Source organism: Anomalospiza imberbis, chromosome 9 (assembly GCF_031753505.1).
Source record: "Anomalospiza imberbis isolate Cuckoo-Finch-1a 21T00152 chromosome 9, ASM3175350v1, whole genome shotgun sequence".
In the NCBI taxonomy this organism is placed as follows: domain Eukaryota; kingdom Metazoa; phylum Chordata; class Aves; order Passeriformes; family Viduidae; genus Anomalospiza; species Anomalospiza imberbis.
The window spans coordinates 10,434,704-10,456,916 of NC_089689.1; the positions used below are offsets into that span (position 1 = coordinate 10,434,704).

Consider the following 22,213-nt stretch of genomic DNA (forward strand, 5'->3'; position numbering starts at 1 on the left):
TTATAGAATTATCTAGTTGATATGTAAGTACCAAGTGATAGTTCAGGGTTAAACAATTACTCAACAGCCAAAAAGAGTAACTGTATGCTCCGTCTAGGCCACAAAACTTAGTATGTTAGCCCAAAGTCAGCATGTACATTTCTAGAATATTCTGAAATCTTAAAGGGCGCTGAATGATCTGACTTATTTAGCCTTACCCTCACTGCCACCAGAGTCTTGTCTCTTTCTAGGTCCCCGGCCTACACTCCAGTAATGACAGCCCTGCCCTGTGATTAGCCAACGTTTTACATGCTGTTAACAGAAGACACGGGACATTTAGAGCCAAGCTTTCCTTTCTTTCAGCGTGCAGTTATGCAGCTGCCTGCTCACTGAGAGACGAATTTGCCCTAGCGTGCACAATGCGTAATGAAACCCTGCAAAAGACATCGATTTTGGATGTTTGTGCACTCTACCGCACTCCCCCAGACAAGGCTACTTCGCTGCACCTCTCAACCAGCTCAGCAGCGCCTTTTCCCTCTGCGGCGGAGCGAACGCGGCGTTACACACAGCAGCACCGCAAGGGACTTGCATGAGGAGTGGCGAGATTTTTGGGGCTTAGTGTAAAAAAGGAGGGACGCTGCTCGCCGCCGCCAATCACCTTTTCATTACACTGAGGGAGGCTGTACGGATCAGTACAACACGTGGGCCCTGGGACGCTCGTTGGTGCTGATTTATCCTCTCGCACAGAAGTGCCTTAGGGAACATCCCCCGCGCCGGCGGCGGTCAATTGGAGCCCCCGGCGCTCCCCGGAGGTGCCGCACCCCCGTAGGGGCGACCGCTTGTGCCAGGCTGGAGCTCGCTGTGGGAGAGAAGGTGGAGCGGGAAGAGCAGGGAAGCCCCGGCAAGGGGTGGCTGGGCCGGGAGGCAATGGCCGGCGGGGCTCGGGGGCCGGCGGGGCTGGGCTCGGGGGCCGGCGGGGCTGGGCTCGGGGGCCGGCGGGGCTGGGCTCGGGGTCCGGCGGGGCTCGGGGGCCGGCGGGGCTGGGCTCGGGGGCCGGCGGGGCTCGGGGCTCGGGGGCCGGCGGGGCTCGGGGCTCGGGGGCCGGCGGGGCTCGGGGGCCGGCGGGGCTCGGGGGCCGGCGGGGGGTGCCGCGGGTGGCCCCTCAGGCGGGCGCTGCTGAGGGGAGCCCAGCAGGCCCGCTTAACTCCTGAGGCGGCGGGGGACTGGCCTGAGCACTGAGTCGGCTTTTGTGCGTGTATATATATACACAAATACATGTTTTTGTTTGGGTGTAAAAGACCTCGTAGAGTAATCAAGTTTGCCCCAGATGCGTTTGGTCGTAGTGTTTGGTTGTGATCTCTGTCCAGGTGTGCTGGATGGAGAGTGACAGATTATGAAATGTGCTTTTTTAGATTTGTATATGATTTATAGTCATTTACATAATTACGTGGGGAGAGAACAGCCTAATCGTGCTAATCCCAATGTTTTTGTCATTCTTTGAATAGAACAGGTCTGCCCCTGCTTAATTGGGGCTCAAACACTACTGAAAACAGCAGACTGTAACTGGGTATGTTATGAAGTGCTTCAGAAAATAAGAGTTAACTTTTTATTTTAGGGTTCCCAGAATACTATGGATAAGAACTTTCAAGAAGAGTTTACACAAATTATTAAATTTGAACCTCCTTTGTACAAACAACGCTACCAGTTTGTTAAAGATTTAGTGGAGAAATACAAACCTAAGAAGGTTGGTATGTTTTGTCTCTTTAGGTTATAAACTTGAAAGTAAGTTGGCACTTGGCATCTCAGGAAGACAAAATGCATAAATAATCTGTTGACCTAATTACCAAACAATAGTAGTGAAGGAACTGTTTAAACTGAATGGCCTTAGCAGATACCTTGTGATATGTTGTTTTTCAGGGGTACATAAAAATAATGTTACCTGATGGGAAGAGGAGAATATTTAAACAAGAGAAATGCCTTAGACTGTTTCTGAATGTAGTGGGCATTCTGTTTTTAATTTAATACTGTGGAATTTGGTTCGAGTTGTTTTCCTCATAGTTGGGTTTTGCTTTCCAGAGCTGTTAGTTCTGTGTAGCGTATCAGGTTTATCTCATCATTTGCAAGGATAGTCTCAGATGAGAAGTGGGAGAGTGTGGGGATTATGTGAGGCTAACTCATCTCCACTTTCTTAAGATCTTGTGACCCTCTACCTGTATTGTCACCTGTGTCCCTCCAATATACCAGAACTTTTGTTTTACTAATCACTGTGAAAAGTTAAATTGTTTAAGTAACATTCTGTAATATTTGCTCTCTTCTAATGTGTCCTCCCCACTTCATTCCCAAAAAGACCTTCTCAAGTCTGCAGTGTTTAACCCTTAAACTGATGTTAATATCTTCGGGGGCATGCAAGAAACTGATGCACCTGCATTACTTATGTAACCATACTTCTAGTAGCTAATAAAAATCTGATCAAGTCTATGATGCCATGGCAGTGTAATATCCTTTCAAATAGAACGTATTCATCAGTGTTGCATCTGTCCTTCAAGGTTTGAATTTTCTGATTTAGGATGTGGAAGTGCTGGGAGGGTGAACTTTCTGTTTACACAGACGGTAGATAAACTGGGTAGAAACAACTCAGAATTCTCACGTGGGGAACAGCAGTGTGCTTCAACCTTGACTGAGCCTGAGGAAGAACAGTGGGAGTTGGTTTACACACTCGACTATCTCTTTAGCTTACAGGAAAGAATATTTATTATTTGACTTCATGGTCTGAATATCCCCAGAGTTCCCCACTTAAACATTAGACTGAGCCTGTAAACTTGTTTTGTGCAGATTCTTTGCTGCGAACTTGGTTGCTGGTGCGCCTGTTCTCAGTGTTTTGAAGGGAGAACAGCTCAGTGAAAAGCAGTGGTGAATATGAAAATTGCTGCAGCATTTGTACATAAAATCATCCTTTACTGTTACTCATGTGGAAGACATTCTCCTGAGTCAGTGGGATGTCCTACATGTACTTGTTTATAGCTGAAGTAACAAAAGGTTAATTATTTTTAAAAAATCTTGCAGGATCTTCATTTTTTAAAAAGAATTTTCAAATCTGCATCTATCCTGCTTGCTTACAGCTGTAAATTTTAGTTATGATTTTGAAATGCTTTATAATTAAAAAGTTATTTTGATAAGTATGGAATTTTAATTTTATGCAAGTCTCTGAAATTACTTAGAACTACATAGCATTTATACATTTTTTTTAATATGTAATTTACAGGTGGCAGATTTAGGATGCGCTGATTGCAGCCTTCTCTGGATGCTGAAATTCTGCAGTTGCATTGAAGTGTTAGCTGGGCTAGATATCTGTGCAAATGTAATGAAAGAGAAAATGTAAGCTCTTTGTTTTCAGGTTTATGTTTGTCTTGACCTAGTAGTGTGGTGAGTTGGCCCTGGGTGGAGCCAGGAGCTCACCAATAGCTGCTCTATCATTCCCCCACCTTGGCTGGACAGAGAGAGAAAATAAAACAACATGTCAATGAGATAAAGGGCAGGGAGAGATCACTCATCAGTTACCATCATGGGCAAACCAGACTTGACTTGGGGAAATTAATTGAATTTATTATCAAAATCAGAGTAGGATAATAAGAAGTAAAGCAAATTTTGAAAACACCTTCTCCCTGCCTTTCATTCCTTCATGGGTTTTATTGCCTGTTCTCTACCTCCTCTCCTGCAGTGTTGCAGAGAGATGAGGAATGGGGATTACAGTCATTTCATTACATGTTAGGTCTGCTGCTGCTTCCTCCTCAGGGATAGAAGTCCTTCTTCTGCTCCAGCATGTGGTCTGTCCCATGGAGGAAACAGACTGCCATGAACTTCTCCAGCGTGGGCCCTTCCCATGGGCTGCAGTTCTTCATGAACTGCTCCAGCCCGGGTCCCTTTCCACAGGGTGCAGTCCTGCAGGAGCAGCCTGCTCCAACATGGGTGCCCCACCGGGTCACAAGTCCTGCCAGCCAAGCTGCTCCAGTGTGGGCTCCTTTCTCCAGAGGTTACTGCCAGGAGCCTGCTCCAGCATGGAGAATCCTCTTCTATAGCCTCCTGGCCACCTTGCCATGCAAACCAAATACAAGTGGCATGGTGCTGCATTTCTTGTAGAGGCTTTCAAAATTAGGGTAACTGCAGAAATAGCAACTTGGCAAATGAAGAACTGTGTCATTGTTAGTTACACTGGATCTGTGCCAGGGGACTCCTGGGCTGTAGGTGCCCATAACATCACCTAATGTAGCCAAAGGTCTGGGTCACGCAGAGGCCCTCAGGGTGTGCACCATCTGAGAAATACAGTTTGTAAAGGCACTAATGCATGGTGTTAGGAATATCTATGTATGCTTATACATTACATTAGCTCAGTGTGTGGCATCTGGTTTAGAGCCTCTCTAAAATGAGAGGTTTGTGATCTTTGAAGCGTTGGTCCAATGGATGAATGTAGATTTACTGAAAGCAGATCAACGCAATTTCAGTGAATATGTAGGATCTGGCTGCTGATGTTATCTCTTGCTTTTTCTGAAGAATGAAGAGAAGTAACCTTTTATATGTAATATTTATTGTGTGTTTTGTCTAATGCTGTACTTCAGAATGAAATTTGCACATGTACTTTGGTTTCTCAGTGTATTTTACTTGGAAAAAATAGGTCATATGTTTGCTGAAAACTCCCCCCAAAATCATACAAAGCTTGTCTAAACCAGACTTACTGTGTATCTGAAATTGAACTATTATCAGAATTTACAAGTGGCTTCCCAAGTGACTTGAGAGTATAATGGAAATTTTTGTAAACACGAAGGATAGTTTCTGGATTAACTTCGGCTCTTTCTGTCCTATTGTAGGTAGTTAGAAGAAGTGTTTGTATTGCATATTCTTTTTTATATCCATGTGAAGTAGTTAACCTTCTTGAAATTTATGAGGTATCTATGCAGGATGTTAGCTAGTTCATTTTCATGCACTATTTATCTTGTCTTAAGGTCCTTCCTGTAACATCATATTTTTAATACTTTTGTAGGCATACATTGTCTCCTCTTCCTGTTGATTATTTGCAACCATCTGAAAGATCCCTAACTGTTACCTTGCATCATGGTTCAGTTGCCCACAAAGATCCTTGCATGCTTGGTTTTGACTTGGTGACATGTATTGAACTGTGAGTATTAGGACAACACTAAATGGTTTTTTAAGTCCATTAGAGTTCATTTTGGAATTTTGTCCATGCTCCAAACAGGCTTGATTAAACCTTTCAAGCAGAAGAGTAGAATTAGAAAAGTAGAAAGTAGAAGAGGGGCTTCTAACTTGTGTTTAAATTAACCATACTAAGTAACTCAGGTAATGCTTATGGCAGGAAGAGGTTACTGATGGAAAAGTACAAAATGCAAGAGGAGATTTGCTCAGACAAGGCTACTGATGGATAAGTACAAAATGGAAGAGGAGATTTGCTCAAAGTCCCATGTGCTGCTACTTGGCCACAGTGCCAGTGCTTATATTGCAGAGATAGGTGTTAAATTACAAGTCACGGGTTTGGGGTTCTTTTGACTGGTTGTTAAAATTACAGTAGTGTGTTTTTAAACACAGACATCAACTTACTCTTTTCAGAATAGAACACCTGGAAGAATCAGAGCTGAAGAAGTTTCCTGAAGTGGTGTTTGGTTTCATGGCTCCAAGGATAGTTGTGATCAGCACTCCAAATTCTGAATTTAACTGTTTGCTTCCAAGAGTGATGTTATACAGGCATCCAGACCACAAATTCGAGTGGAGCCGAGCACAGTTTCAAAGCTGGTAAAGTACTGAACATTATATACTGGGTGCATATGATGCAGCTCTGAGTGCCCAGTAGTGTGAGAAATGAATGGCTGTGCATTTTCAGAGTGGTTCATTTATGTGGTTTGCTGTCAGTGAAGTGTCACCTCCTGATTTGGTGGTTTCTTTGCTGCTGAGAGCAGTTAAGCATATTCTGTGAATTTTGTATTTTATGATGGTGGTTAAATTGACTTTTACTGTAACCGCTCTACAAAAAAGATTTAAAACTTTTACTTACTACTTTTATATCTTTATTGCAATTAACACAGTTGAAATGTAAGGTATCAATTAATATTTTTGCTTAATACCCTGCTATAGAAATTCTTCCTAAAATCAAAGAAATGTGCTTGCTTTATGTGGTGTGTAATCAAAGCACTTGGTAATATGCAAGCAGACTTATCAGATAACCACAGCAGTGGGGCATGTTGAACACAGGATAGCTTAATGGATCATGGCACAATGAAGGATTTAATGCAAATCATATGCACATGACAGAGGGTTACATGAGATCTATCTTACCCTTAATATCAGGAATGTAATAAAAATAAAGAGAAAATGGGATGCTCTGATAACATTCAACTGTCAAGCAGTTGTGGAAGAAAATTCATGGTACAGTAAAGAATGCCATGCCTCAATAGGCAGCTCTTGGTGTATCTATCCTGGAAATTTTGCCCCTTAAACTATGTTGTTTCTGCCATACATTTTAAAGTATCTAGTGATTTTTGAGTAAATAGTTTTGCAACGCTGGAAGCATGTATTTTTCCCTACATAATGATACTAAAACCTACCTGTAATTAGCTACCTTAGAATACCTTAGAGAAAATTTCTAATGACTTCAAGTATATTTAGATTTTGCTTTTAGGTAAATGTGAATTTAAAATATTGATATCACTGAAGAAATGTGGGGGGTTTTTGAGCTGTAAACATGAGACAGCCTTTGTGTTGTGAAATAGAAATATTACTTTATTCTTTAAAATACATGAGATATTAATTTAGTTTTCTTCTTTTCCATGGACAATGATGAAGGTAGGTAGCGCAGTTTTGGTTCTCTGCCCCATTTGTTCACACTGGCTGATGTACTACAAGATAGTTTTCATTTAGGTGTTATATACACTCTTGTAACCTTGATTAGGTAGATTTTAGTCTTTCTACATTTACAGCAAACCACACTTTCTCTATTAACTGGTCTCTTGTGGTTTAGAGGTGGGTATGTTTTTTATGGGTTCTTCTCAAATCTTGTTCTTGAAAATCAGTTTTTATCTGACTTCCAGGTTGGTGACTAAGCAACTATGAGTATTACATTCTATGCACATATTGTAGAAGAAACAGTAATGTTTGGATGTCTAAATTACTGATACTAAATGATTCAGACTATGGTAGGCATCTTACAGCTCTGGTACAACAAGATGTGACAGTGTTCATCTTCAGGCATGGGAGTATTGTTAGAGAAATTATATTCCAGCCTTCGCAGCCTTAGAGTCTTGATTCTCCTTAAGAATGGATCTTTATCACATGGAAAGATGAGTATTTCATATAATTGGAATAATTGGTCTCTCTTAGGGCTCTAGAGACTGCTAGATGCTATGATTACTCAGTGGAATTTACTGGTGTCGGGCACCCACCAACAGGAATGGAGAAGGTTGGGTTTTGTACCCAAATAGGTGTGTTTGTTAGAAAATATCCTCAAACTGGTGAATCTCTTCAGTCTGAGAAACCCATGGAAGCAGTTTACAAAACAGTAAGTATTATTTTCTTCCTTTAGAGGTAGGAATAAAGAGTAAAGCTGTCTATGACTGCCTGTGAGGTTGTTACCAGGAAATACTGCTGACAATCAGAGCAAGACAGTCTCATTCTTTGTGTTTCCAGTTGTACAAAGGCCTTAAACTTTTAGGGTATTTGCTAAATAACAATATGGATAATCATTCTTATCTTAAGATAGTCCTATCCTTGGAATGAAATGTTTCCTTTCTGCCAGCTATTTTTCCTGTAGTCATTAAATTTATTTATTATGTGGCTGTTGGCAATGACCCAGATTTTTTAGATAAATAAAACATTTTAAAACAGCATTTCTTACTAAATGCCATGTGGTATAAATCAAACTTTTTTCAGAGTTGACATGAAGTAACAGTGCAAAAATAAATACACTGTTGGGGGTTTATTCAATTTTATAAGGCCTTAAATTATTTGTTTGAGTGAACATACTCCAATATCTCAGTCCTTTGTGTAAAAATATATAAGTATCTTCAAATGACTTGTGACCTGAATTGAAACATAAAGTGGTATTATAGCTTTATCTTTTATGGTTTCCAAGCTATAAAAACATCTGTAATTTCTGTATTGGAAATTTCTATGCATGTGAAATGCCACCTGTCATCTATTGCCCATAATAGATTAATGAAGTGCTCTTTAATGCTCACCAGACTTGGAAATACATCTAGGTGATGGACATGTAGTAGAAATTTCTTTCATTAGCTCCCATTATAGGGTCATTTTGGAGAGAGTTTTGACATGGGTATCCTTTGAGATTAAACAAGAGTGTTAATTTTGTGTGTTTCTTATAAAATTCATTTTTATCAGGTAACTAATTTATAGAGATAATTCAACATTTCAAGATGTAATTGGAAAGTAAGAAATAATTATAGACAGTGGAACTTCATTGGTAGTGTGTTGGTATAAAGCACTTCCTAGTAACCTGGTGGGAATGAGATTCCTGCTTAATTTCCTTAATTGCCTTGGAGTATAGCTCAATGTGGAACACACTACAATTTCACAGGTTTGGATGTCACAATTTATTTTTAGCATTCCCTATAGCTGTGAGAGCATATTTAGTGTTTTTACTCTGAAAACAATAAATGACATGCTGTAGTCTTGGTTTCCAGATGACAATTCAGAAGTAGTTTAGAATCTCCATCACTATAGAACTGTCCCCAGAACTCCATAATGTGAGAAGTAAGAGAATTATTAAAAAAGGTAAAGAATTGCAGGGCTTTACCTTGCCTGAGCTACAGTGTAGCTTGCAGGTATAGCCTGTGGGGTTTTGGGGTGTTTGTTAAGTTCAGCTAACTGCCACTGTAGTTGTAATAAAGAAAACCAGCTCATATTGCCTAGTTTTTGTTACCTGAAACTGTTTAATAAGCAAAACAGGATTGAATAAAAATGATATTCACATTTTAGCAGCTTTTTTGGACAGCAAATGTGAAAATCTGAGCTTGTGATAGTGATAAACATTTTGTGTATTCTTGTATATCGTAAAGGTCTTCAAAGCAGTGTACCCGAGTCTTAAAGATGAGAAGTACTTGCAGAACGCAGTGATCAATGAAGTTATTTTCACAGCCCAAATCATTAAGCACCATTTAATGTCAAAACGTGAGGAGCATGGTGATGATCCTGAGAGAAAATCCAAATTCCAACCTTCAATGGACTGTTTTTCTGACTATGTTGGAAAACTGGTTGTTGAAAAAAACATGGAACCATTTGTCAGTGGCAATGAGGTTCACATACCTCTCACAACAATCTTTTCTTTTCCCAAAGTGAATCGACTTTGTGGTACCTTTGAGAAGTTATGCAAGCTTATTGCAGGCAAGGTCACACTGAGCAGTGATGGTTCTGCTGTGATGTTCAATATTGAACATGAAAATGAAGAGAATTAGATCAGATTTCTCACACAAAGTTCAGTTGAAGTAATGAAAGTGGGTTTTTTTAGAAGCTGTCAGATGGTATGTTCTGTATGCTAACTAGACCACAAAAATCTTTTCTAACCTTCAGTGGTATTTATCTGTCAGCACCTGTCATTGAGTGAAGGTGAGTGCTTCTGACAAAGGTAACAGTAACTCATAGGGGTTTCAAGTAGAGTATCGGGCTAAAAGGAAAAAATTCATTTCCAAGAAGAAAATTAAATATTTCTGTTTGCTTTCTATTGTTTTATTGTAGCTATCATTACTACATTATTTCTGGTAGTCTCTTGTTAACTTCAAGGATAGTTTGTGTTACCATCTACTGTGTTGTGCTGAATAATGTGAGTCACACATAAGTTTAAGGCAAGTTTTTTCTTAATTTCTGTAAAATTTATAGATGCCTTTTTCAAGATGAGTACATACTCAGCCTTGATGAAAACTAAATGTTGTTCCAGCTGAATTATGAAACTGGCATATTTGTTCTGTTTTTGAAAAAAAATTAAAACATTTAAAGAACTGCAGTAATTGTGAATGCTAACCTATCTCTGGAGTAGCTGAACTATTTTCTATGTTTTCATGTGCAGCTTTTGTTCAAAACTGTAAAATCCAAATAGATTAGATTGAAAAAATTTAATAAGAACAAAACCCCACACCACCACCACAAAAAACCCTCCAACACCAACATCAAGAAAAGAGTGCAGTATCCTGAATATAAGGGAAATAACGTGGGTATCTATTGTTTGGTTATGGTCAGTATAGTTGAACAGGACACTTCTGATCATTGTTCTGAATTCAAAATTTTCCTTCTAGATTAGAAAAAGAATGGGATCTAAATGACACCTTTTCCTGATAATATAGATGTCACTATTGTGATAACACAGAAGCAGGAAAAAGCAAAGCATTTTAAAAAGAACTCCTTAACTGGAAGAGAAACTGAAATCGACTCAAACTTCCAGTTAAGTTTGTAAATTTTTGCATTAAAAAAAGAGACAATTGTTTAGGAATGGATTCCAAACTGAAGACATGAGTTTATTGAATGTCTGAGAGATTTGTATTCAAATACAGTTAAAAAACCACACAATCCACCAGTACATCCCAAACAGTTTACAACATGGAAGTCTCCAGTATTCATATAACATAGCTTACAAAAAAGAAAACACAGCACCTAAATGTGAAGGTTATGTTCCACTTGCATGATTCACAATTAGATTATCACTTCATGAAGAGTTGTAAGTCAAGTCAGAAGAATAAATTACTAAGGTACAGTTTTATGAAAAGCTGGAATTCTATGTCAAATTCCCTATTATTTGAAAGATCTGCACAAGCAAGAAAATACTGTTTATAGTATACAAATTATCTAATCTATACCCATCAGCTGTGTTGTTTAACATAAAATGCTATGGAAATTCCCTTGAGAATTATATAAGCAGCTGTACAGTATTTTTTAAAAGTCTGCTTTCCTCAAACTCCATGTAGTTTTCCTAGTAAATTTAAGTAAACTACCATTTAACTACTACTAGTTTTAATGGATTTGTCAACAAATATAGCAGTGTCAAATAGTACTGAAAGCAAAGAATGTATTCAAATTTCTGGCATCTTTTGCTTGCAATGAGATTTTTTGGTATTAATTAGTTATATAACAGGAAAGGAGACTATAATGTTCTGAGAGAGAGTTGTATACCAGCAGTTGAGTAGTTTCAGTTTAAAATTCCTATGGAGAACAGAAACTGATAATACCACACTTCTATTAAGAGCAGCTAAAATAGAATCTTTGTATTAATTCTTTTACTTAATTAATTCTTTTACTTAATCTCTACAGAGATTAAAATTAACTGTAGAAATAAAAGTATGCAAGTACCAAAACTGAGAAATAGCTCAAATTCATCATTTTCAATAACAGCATTCTAGCTTTGAAAGCTGAAATTTTGTTAAAAATACAAATAAAAATTTAATAATTCTGCTATGGATTTGTGGAAAACAAAGTCTGCTTTTGCTAATTTAATCTATTAAATATGGCCTACTTTTACATCAATGAAAAAGTGTCAAACATCACTGAGCAAAATTTGAAGCATTCTGAGCTTTCAAAAGTCGTGATGCTATTTTTACTTATTCCATGCCTTAACTGATAAACAGTACCACTAAATTTAAAAAAAATAAGTAATTTGCAGTCTACAGTTAATTACATCTATTTGTTACCCAACACATCCCTTTAAAAATGGATTCTTTCATATTCTTAATGAAAATTTAAAGAGCTCTTTCTTGCCTGTCAGGCAAATCACTGCTTGTGCAAATTAATTACAGTACATTGACCTAATGTAACAGTGGACAGATAGCAAAAGAAGAAGTGTTCAACAAAGCTGTTGCACACTAAGACTTTTTCAGTGTGCAGAGTATGTCTACAATAAAGTGCTTCTCTTAACAAGTTATATTAATAATAGTATATATAGATGTTTACCTAGTTTTAAAGCTTTAATTCCTTAGTAATTAGTTTGGTCTCCCTGTACACCCCCAGTCCCGCAAGGCACATTCAAAACACAAGCAAAGCACAGACTGAGAAGGATTAAACTACAATTTAAAAAATTAAGTGGTAGTAAACTACTGACTAGGTTTGTAAACAGTACCATCCCATTGAATATCAATATTCATGCATTATCGAAGTGAGTTTCTGTGGGAGCAGCTGCTGAACGCCAGATTTAACAATCAAGGCAGCTTTCTTAATAAAACACTATTGTGCCTTAGTATTTTGGTGTGAAATCCCACCTTCTTCATCACTTGAACAAAAAAAAGTCACATTTGATGCATTTAAACCTGTAGCCTTAATTTACAGTTAACACAACTGATTAGTGGCTGGTTTAGATCTATTTAGTTTTGGGGGTTTGTTTTAAATGTACGTGACGTTCACCTCTTCTGTTGAAGTTGTGCTCAGTACTCTTAAGAAAAGATTTTGGTTATGTTGAAACATAGCTGGCCTGTTTTTTGGAGGCCATAACTTTGACCTGATAAAAACTGACTTGACAGGAGTAATTAGCTTCCGTAAAACTAAAATGGCATGTAGGATCAAATTCAGTAATTACTCTTTTCAGGTTCTTTTAAGACCAACTTTCAGAAGTTTCTTCAAAAACAACATTACGAACAAAGTCCATCACTGCAAGTCATCTCTTACATAAAATATTGAAATGGGACATGCTTCCGTAGATGTTTCACAGAAATTAAGTAATTCCACCAACATCAGACAGAGCTTACAAAACCAGTCCAAGTGCTCTCACAAGGTACACATAGCTAAACATTGCCTTCATACCACAGAAGAGAATGCTCTATGAGCAAGAGGCATTCCACTGCTCTTCAGAAAAAGATCATATTGAGTTCATTTTGTCTTTATCAGCTCTTGCAGCAGAGCAAACAATACTGGAAATATCAACACCAGAGCTCCAAGTTTTCCTCATTTGACATTCCAGTTTACCGTTTTATCACCACCTGCTCATATGCTCCAGATCCTACTCTGAAAGTTTGAAAAAAGTTCGTTCAGTGTTTATCTAAATGGAAGCTAAATAGCAAGTATCACATATCAGCAAGTGTATTGTTTAAACAACCCAACCAACAGCCCTCCCAAAAAACAAAACCAACCAAACAGCAAATACCAAACCAGCTAAATGTGGAGGGTAGAAAATATTTGTCATTATTACCATGCCAAGGAGTCACCTACACTTTAATGCACTAAAGAGATTTTGTTGTACTACAGTCAAAATGAACAAAGAGTAATGTTACTGAACAAGAAGTTACTGTTGGACTTCACTAGAATTTCTTAAACATCACGTTTAGGGTACCCATCCCCACAGCTGTATCATATGCAGCTAATACTCTTTATATATAAAAGATCAATGTGTCTAAAAAACCCAGAAAGTGATTGTCATCTTACATTAAGATACAATAAAAATGTCTTCAGTCTTTTGTTCTCTCCAAATTGTAAACAAAAGTCTCATTTCCCACCTGACAGCCCATAGTGCATGATTTTCCCCAGCAAATTGCAGTACTATGTAAAAAATTACCCCGTTAATTACAGTACAGTAATACTGTACTGTACTGCCTTAGTACAGTATTATGCCTGGACTCTGCTGGCAGCTGCATAAGGACAAATCTCTGTGTGCTACAGGAGTGTGTTCTGTACCCTTTCATGTGATCCTAGACAGGTATTGGTGTGCTCAGTTTGCAGATGAGCTAATTAATTTAACCATTAGTATTACATGCACGTATACAATGCAATTATTTTATGCCTTTCAATATATTATCAACTGCCTTTATACCCAAGTCCATAGTAATTGCTGAAATACTGAGGCTATTCTGATTTCTTCAGCTATAAACATTGAGTTACATTGGACTGCAGAAGCACAGTATTAGAACATATTCTTGCCTGGTTTTCATGGTTTCTTATCTGAAGATTAACACATTCAGGTCAAGTCATATATTAGGGTATTTGAAGAAAGTTCAGAGAAGGAAAAAAAGGTCAAGGTCTCTGGTTCTAAACAATAAGGTAACCTGAAGCAGATTATCAAAAGAGTTTAGGGCTACAAATAGTTGAAAGATGAACAAGCCATTGAAACAAGTAATGTAACAAATAGAAACAGGATTTGTGAGAAAAACTAAACTGAAGAAAATGAGGCTTGTTATCAGGAAGACTTAACAGTTTGATACTGTAAAGGCAGATGTGTAAAACAATTTTCTTCCCACTCTAGAGTAACGTAATAAGGCTGTAGAGCTCCCATTTGAAGCCTTTGTCTGTTTCCTGTGTCCATACTGAAACTTTGCTTGTATGTGAAAACCTTGGAACTGAGACTCTTCAGAAACTCTGAAAGTTATAATTCTTATGGCTGACACATCAGTTCTGTTTTGGAACTAATCTGTGTGTCCTATTTTAAAAACTGACAATCTAGCTCTTTTGGTGCTTTTAAATGATACAGAATAGAAAGAAACAAAGGTCAAGAATGTAGATACAGAATAATTGCTGTAGAAGATGCATTTTTATTTTGTATTGCCTATGGATTAGTTGTTCAGGCTACATACCTGTTAGGTAGATGGTGGCTTCCAAAAGAAGTGCTTCCACCAGGGCCCACAAATAATCTTAAACCTTCTTCTAAAAGGCAAATGATTAAAATATGTTAGCTTTTTTTAATGTTGTCCTAGCTAAATCTAAGTAATTTTAAATCTACCCATTTTGCAGCTGGCACTTTCAGATGCAAATACTTTAGGTAATGAAGAACCAACTCCTACATGGTGTATGTTGGAGGAAGTACCTTCGTCACAGATTTGCACCTGCTCTTTTGGGCTTAAAGTAATCATCTGGGAAAGCTCCCCGAGTCATGTAAGGGTATTTTCAATTTCTGGTAGATAAGATAAAGTAGAAAATGTAGCACAGTCCTTATGAATACAAACAACAGGGACTGTGAAGGGAGTGGGTTTTCCTAAGGCCTGTAATGTACATAAATTTTCCATAAGCTTCCTTATTTATCTCCATACCTTCTGCACTCGAGTCTAAACTGAAGTCTTGACTCTGGAGTATTTTTTCAACTATATCATCAGCATCCACTCTGGTAGCATCAACCCTCTTCAGCTGTGACTCCACAGAGTCTTGCTTTACAGGATGTCTGCAAAAATAAATATATTTAGGCTCTTAGACATGATAAAGTAATTTACTTGTGCTAGTTAAGGCTTTCAGATTAAGCATACCTGCATTGTTTTTCTGGTGGTGCATCTTCAGTAGATGTATCAATATCAGCTTCAGTTACTTTTGGCTCAGTCTCTTCACATGGCTCTAGAATACTTCCAGTTCCTGTTGAGGTACTTCCCACTGAGGTACTCCCCACTGAGGTGTTTCTCCTGTGGCAGAGTTCAGATAGACTGGATGATCTAGAATGACATGTACTATATCCTGTTGGGAAAATGCAGGAGAGATGGGTTAGGTATGTTCTTGACAGGCCAGGTCCATCCTGAAAGCAGAATTTGTGTTTTGTCTTCGTATAAAGGGACTTTCAAAAGCGCTATGAATGTATGTGCATACATCAACTAGAAACTGACTTCAGATTTTGTGTTCTAGCACCTGCCATTTTCTTTTTGTTCTAAGTAATTCCTGTTTATATCAGAACAATTAGAATGACAAATATCATCCCCTTCAGCTTTTAGAGCTAAGTCGCCATTTTTTTATTCATGGAGGAGTTAAAAATCTCATTCAGATATGTTAATTAGAGGGAACAAAGGCAAAAATCTGTCTTGCATCTGAACAGATAATCCAGTCAATCCAGTAAATTTTAAGAGGGAAAACACGTTACCGTTGCCACACCTGAAACTTCTAGGAAAAAGCTTTCAATGCAAACCCTTTTCAAAACATAAACTTATTTTCCACTGTCTAAGTCTATGAAAGAAAAATAATCCCCGACAACTCATAACAAAATTGTGAACAGCTACCTGACAGCTTTGATTGCTGACTTGCATAGCTTGATGTTCTGGAATGTCCACATGCACCAAGTTCATCTGGGACTGAGGCACTCTTCGATGAGACATCTGCAACACGGGCAAGTCACACAGTGTTCCTAAAGCCAACTTTATTGCTACTTTGCCAGTAATCTTGATTAGATTCAAAAATCACATTTCCCAGAGGGATTAGAGATTTGACTCTGATTTTCTACAAACCTTTTGAAGATTCAAGTGCTGCAAAAATACCATGCATGTTAATTAATATACATTCTTTAAAAAATAAAAATCATAATATGTATCTGAGCAAAACAGAGAGTACCACTGGGTTAGATAGATTTGTATGAAATGTAGTTGTAGATTTGTCTAGCATCAATATTAAAGAGATGATCATTCTTTCTCTAGTCTCATAGTAGAATGTTTGCCCAGATGTTTTCTGTCTGAAAAGCTAATCTGCTTAAAAACTTCCGCTGCGTTTGAAGCAGAAACTCACAAGCCATGTAAGAAGGCTCCTTTGCAGGCCAACTGTCAGCATCCTTTTCAGATTTGTTGTATTTTGAACATCTTGAAACTATGAGACCAGTTATAAAAGCATTGAAAAATTAAGAGCATTATTCTATACCTGCTATACCCAGATGTGCTACTTTTAAGTTTTCTCCACCTTTCCTGTCTTCATGCAAAGACTCTGATTCTCCAGCAATTGCTATAGATGTTGCTGTGGAAGGAGGCCTGTAAGAAAAAGATGGTTAAGATTTGCTGTACTTCTGTTGTAATCCCTCCAAAATAATCAGCACATAGTTTTCCTTTCAAATATGCTGGCATTATTCATACTATGCATCAAGTTAACAGACCTCCAGTTCTTTTCTGGAAACATGCTGCCTAGTCCCCCATTAACGAAAATGAAAAAAAAAAAAAAAAAGTTTTTGCTATTGAGCTTAAGGACATTTTACAGAATCAATCTGCTCAGCCCTCAGGCTTCTGGGGATCCTGGAAAAGGCTCTTCCTTTTCTGATAATTGGTGGAGTGATATGTCTTTAATTTGAAGTTGTTTCTTATTTTTTAAGTGTATGAATCACAGGACGGTTTACATGCTAAGAATATATGTAATTCAGTACTTGAAGGAATACATGAAAAGGTGCTAAGTATTTAAAAAATCCCAATGTGCACAACAGTTGGCCAAGTTGGCTTCTGTGCTGTGACACAATCCTGGCTTTGTTTCTTCCCTGTAATAGAGTAGGAAATTATTTGGGGCTGATAACCCTCCCAACTAATAAAGGGGCCTATGGAACCATCTCCATGTATTGCACTCTAAATTTTACCTTCTACAAAATCAAAAAGCATCATGTATGACATAGTTTAAATTTTGGTTCAATATTAAAAGTTTTTAACAAAGCTCATTGAGTTAATACCAAGACCCCAAGAGAGATCTTATTAAATTAACAAAACTCTCAGTTTGTGTTTTGCTAGTGCAAAAGAAACTAATTAGAAAATAAAGTACAAGCAATCTCTTGCAAGCAAATACAACTAAAATACATTTGAAGATGTTACCTACAGGATTTTTTAATGCTTTGTTATTTTCTGCGTTGGGAACAAACTGGTGGTCTGCATAGAAATGGGTATTTGTTGACATTTTTAGATTTGACATAGTCAATAAATTAGTCACTGTCTTTATGTAGAGTAACACAGACTCTCTTAGGTTATGTTTGAAAGTAAAGAGAGAAAGAAAAAAGCATTTCTAGAAATACCATACCTTTGTGAACTTATCTGCATAACATATATTTGAAAGCAAGAATGGAATGATTTCAGGGATGTCATCCCAGATCAAACACAAAGTCTTCTAGGCTTCTTCATAAAATATGTAGTTGATGCCAGATGGTGAAACTGTTTTTAGGTTTATTTTTCCTTCTACAAAGGACATCTGGATTAGATAAATTGTTTGTTCTGTTTGTGTTGAAAGTTTGTGTTCCAGGAAATGGTTATATCACCAGTTTGGAAGAAAATGACAAATCTGAATAATTTGAGTAAGAGATTTTTTGCTAGGAATCCAGAAAGCTATTTGGGTACTAATTTCAACTCCTTCAGTACTAGGCAGTAAAAAATGAATGTGCTGCTTTGTTAATATCCAAGACTACTGATTAGTTGCCTTTGAGGAATTGTTTATCAGTTCCAGTGATGTATTTGTTAGTAGGTCTGGCTCTAAAGTAAATCTAGTAAAGTTGTTCTGAAGTAAAAGAGGTTCTAAGTAACTTGGGATACAGAAAAGTTTTGCCCAATCGGACAAATTCAGATAATACCCTCTTGCTCTTTATTCAATAAGCACAAGATAAGATTCTGCAGTTGTTCAGTGCTCTATTCTTCTCATTAAAGGTTAGTAGAAGAGAAAAGAAAGGATTTAGTGGTGAAAGGGGACATTGAAGAGTGCTGTGGAGAATCACTTAAGCTAGACTGGTACAAAACCACAGCACAACTATTACTCTTCCTTAACTACAGATGAAGGACAATGAAGCCAAAGGATCCTCAATGTACAGCAGGGAATTTTCCTAGCTACCTGCCCCTCAGATGTTACCTATTGCATCTTTTACTAAGCTGCATAATGTCTTTGCTAAGTAAATATCTGTAAGTGCTTTCTCTTGTACTAAGTCATATTATGCTTCTGTTGGGGTTTTTTTGCAAATGAATATTTCAAAGTCACCTGAGACTTGTGAATAAAAGGTATAGCAGTACATTTTCCAGACAAAAGTATTAGTCAGATCACCCTGTATCAAGTATGTTTATATAAGGCTGCTGCAGGAACAGTTTCCCTGAAGTGGTTCATTTTTTACATTACAGATGTACACGTGAATATTCTGTGCTTGACACTAAGTACCTAACAGCAAGAACTATGACACTTCTACTGTCAGTTTTACTATGTTAGTCATTATTCAGCTACCATTCCATTTTTTGTGGCTTTTTTAATACTGTTGCCAGATTGAAGAGATGTAAAAACACAAATTAGAAGTGTAATTCTCAACATGGGATGTATGATCAAAACACCACCCCACAGAGATTTTTTACAAACTCACGTTTTAAAGCATGGGTCTCCAGACATCAGCTGCATGTTGATCAAAACCTACACATTAAGAAAACAAAATCCACCATCAGAAAAAAAAATTGTTTGTGACACGTACGTGGTCATGTAAATAAGTTATATTTGCCACAAATGTTATATTTAATGAAAATAAAATGCCATAATCACACATACAAATAAACACACAGGCAAAAAATGACATTGTTTCTCTTAGGCATACAAACAATACAAAATACCATTTAAAGTACCATAGTTACATGTACAAGATTCTGAAAAAGACATATATCAAGGAGAATCTTAGAATTATTAGTAATTAAGATGACTTCAAGGGAAAAACAGAGCCAAGAAACCTCAAACCTGAATGATCAAACAGAACATTGTTCAGACCAGTGGGTGCTGAAGTATGTTCTTTGCTGAGGGTTCAGCAAACTGCTGGCTCTCAGTACGGGTTGTGCTAACATCAGAGACAGCAAAAGCACACAGGGCAAATAAGCTATAGGACACAGTGCATGGAAGGCGTGTTAGGCAGGCCAAAGCCATCCATTACAAGTGTTTTGGACAGCCTGTGACTGTCAGATCAGAAAGTCCATGCATAGACTGTATGCTGAACAATGTGGAAAATTAATCCCAGTGTCCCAGTAGGGAAAAAAATTAAAATTACTTGAAACAATCTCAACATAATTATTTTTAGGTTTATGGGGGTTATTCAGTTTTTTTAACTCCCTGGACTAAGGGAAGAGGATGTCAGAGTGGATGTCTTGCAAGAATTCTCCCCAGCTGTTACAGTGATTATTATCAAATAGAAAACAGGAAAATCCCAGGAGTCACAGAGGTATCGAAGGTGGCTTGCACATAATATAAGACATCACTCTCAGAAAGATGCACAGACGGTTGCCCGGTCTTGAAGATACCCTACATTAACTTGTTCATTTTTCAGCTCCCCTTAGACTAGGAACACCTTTTAAAAGCTTTTCTTTTACTGCTATCCAGCTCCATTTTAAAGATAGGGCAAATTATATTTCTGACTGCACGGATTTTAATGATTGTCTCTAAACAACACTTTCGGTTTTACTTCAAATATCTTTCCTTCCAGAAAGAAGTTCAGCAAATAAGTTTTAAATTTCATTAAGTGCTTAATAATAGCACTTGTTCTCTGCTTTATTATTTTAAGTATGATAAAGGAAAGAAATTACTTTCAGAATGGAGTTGTCTTGTCTTGTATTTTTGGTATCATAGCCTTCCAGTAAACAGCGTCGAGTGGTATTTCCTGATCCAGCAAATTCTGCTAGATTTAGATCTGCAAATCCCAGCTGTTAACAGAAAATGACAATTAGTAGTAAGCATTTGGCTATTACTTGCTAATTACACATTGAGTACCACTCAATAGCAACTTCTTTCAAATAAGTATACGAGAATGCCTCTGTTTAAGGGAACGGACCAAGGCAAAAAAGCAGAAAACAAACCCAGAGTGTAAAATTCAGCATAGTTATATTTTCAGTTAAAAATTTAAAGTGCCAAGAGAGAACAAGAATGAGGAGAGTTTTCTTTATTTTTTAATGTAAATGTTTACTTTTACTAACCCTTTCCACATACCAGCCCAAAAGAAAAAGAGTTTTAGTGGTATAACATAGTTACATGCTTATTAAACACACTGATTAAAAGTTCCAACAGCACTATGTTACTATAATGTACATTATGATGTCATGGGTATTAAGTACTATTCTGGAGTTACTTTAAAATTACGTAAAATGGCAAGAAAGAAAAGCTTAACAGTAGACAAAATTAGGTACTTCTCAGTTTACCTTTGCGTATGCCTTTCCTCCTTTTAATTCCTAGAAAAAAAAGGAAAAAAGACACACTATTAAGCCATTAAATATACTGACTCAGGATTTTTCTTTGTTTTTTTTTTTTTTTAGAAAAGCAGGTATTAATCTTTATTTTAAAATACCCCTCACACATTTGCTAGACTATGCTGTTGTCATTTAGACCTTACTATTCATAATGCCTTTGGAGCAGGCCAGCAAGACACTGTTGTCTTGGAGAGAGGAATGGCAAATTCCTAATAAATTAGTCAAAGTAAAGTAATAAGATTACTAAAAAATTTTGACTAAAGGAATACCTGATGTGATTGCAGCTAAAATTTGCTTTATGAAGTTTATCAGACATTCAAAAATTAAAACAAAAGAAGAATGAGCAAGGAAAGAGGAGAGGAGGGGGAAAACAGCTGCTTACCTTCCGTACAGACACCCTGCAAGTGCAAGTGTCCAGAATCCCTGTTGTGGCACTGGCACTGATCTTACACATAAAGAAGAACTTTTTCTTCCAGCGGACACAATTTGCCTGTACTACTTCCCTGCAAGTAGAGAGCATATGCTGAGTGTTAGTTGCACATACACTAAGAACCACACACTGCAATAAGACAGCTCAAGAACAAACACTGGTTCCCCTCTTTGTAGAAGGGCCCCTTCATGCAAATTGGGGTCCAAGGTGTGAATAATAACAATAATTCCCCATTCTGCTCTTTACAGTGTAGCATGACTAATAACTGTTTCAAACCTTTAAGACAATATTAGGCCTCCAGAAGAGTTGAACAGCCATGTGTTTTTTCAAATGAATGAGAGTGTAATTTCTGCAGTTTGCCTCAGGAGAGTGAAGTCTTCCTGAACATCTGCTCCCAGGCAATGTCTCCCAAATTGCTGAGCTTTGCAATGCGCTCAAGATAGCATCTTTGACAAGTAGTTTTTCAGTTCAGAGAAAAGGAGAGTCATACAAGCAAAACTATGTAAATTTGAGGCCTGGAAGAGTAGAAAGGAGATGATGTGCAATAACCAGACACAAAGTAATGCACTTGGAACAAATGAGAATTGCAGCTACATACTGTGAGCTTGCCATTTTGAGAGCAAAATAAACTGACACATCTGAAGTGATCTGTTTCTCACAGGAGGATAACAATCTGACAGTATGATGCAGTGAGAAAAGGCAGGATGAAGGATGCTTTCAGTTATGAATGACATTTTATAAGGCTCAGACAGAACACATTCTTCTTTGGGTAATTCTGACCAAGAACAGACTCCAAAATGAAAAGGCAGAGGGAGGACAACTAGAAAACCCCTGTACCTTAAAAGAAAAAACAAAACCTGCTAATTTTTTTTAATCAGTCTAACCACTGAAGTACCGTCTTCACATATAAAATATTTCTCATTTTTCCTTT

General features: G+C 37.5%; 2 protein-coding genes across 5 annotated transcripts in view; one reads left to right on the top strand and one right to left on the bottom strand.

Annotated features, from left to right (window-relative positions):
• Positions 1–17,210, top strand: HENMT1 (HEN methyltransferase 1). Of its 3 annotated transcripts, none has more exons than XM_068199658.1 (7): positions 1–23; positions 1,595–1,723; positions 3,242–3,354; positions 5,015–5,149; positions 5,596–5,778; positions 7,360–7,537; positions 9,054–17,210. In XM_068199658.1, exons 2-7 carry the CDS (start codon positions 1,610–1,612, stop codon positions 9,447–9,449), a joined length of 1,119 nt encoding a protein of 372 aa, XP_068055759.1. In that variant the 5' UTR covers positions 1–23; positions 1,595–1,609; the 3' UTR covers positions 9,450–17,210. The 3 variants fall into 3 exon arrangements, with proteins under 3 accessions (XP_068055759.1, XP_068055758.1, XP_068055757.1); XM_068199657.1 differs by lacking the exon at positions 1–23 and adding an exon at positions 707–852; XM_068199656.1 differs by lacking the exon at positions 1–23 and adding an exon at positions 1,109–1,228.
• The window catches only part of EEIG2 (EEIG family member 2), a 21,008-nt gene continuing 11,387 nt past the window's right edge, over positions 12,593–22,213 (bottom strand). For both annotated transcript variants that reach the window (XM_068199654.1, XM_068199655.1), the window contains exons 2-11: positions 21,235–21,355; positions 20,805–20,834; positions 20,196–20,312; positions 18,998–19,044; positions 16,558–16,664; positions 15,930–16,025; positions 15,195–15,396; positions 14,985–15,112; positions 14,532–14,601; positions 12,593–12,972 (exon numbers count right to left, since the gene is read on the bottom strand). In XM_068199654.1, the coding sequence (XP_068055755.1) occupies positions 12,930–12,972; positions 14,532–14,601; positions 14,985–15,112; positions 15,195–15,396; positions 15,930–16,025; positions 16,558–16,664; positions 18,998–19,044; positions 20,196–20,312; positions 20,805–20,834; positions 21,235–21,355 (961 nt within the window). In that variant the 3' untranslated portion in view covers positions 12,593–12,929. The remainder of the gene's footprint in view (positions 12,973–14,531; positions 14,602–14,984; positions 15,113–15,194; positions 15,397–15,929; positions 16,026–16,557; positions 16,665–18,997; positions 19,045–20,195; positions 20,313–20,804; positions 20,835–21,234; positions 21,356–22,213) is intronic.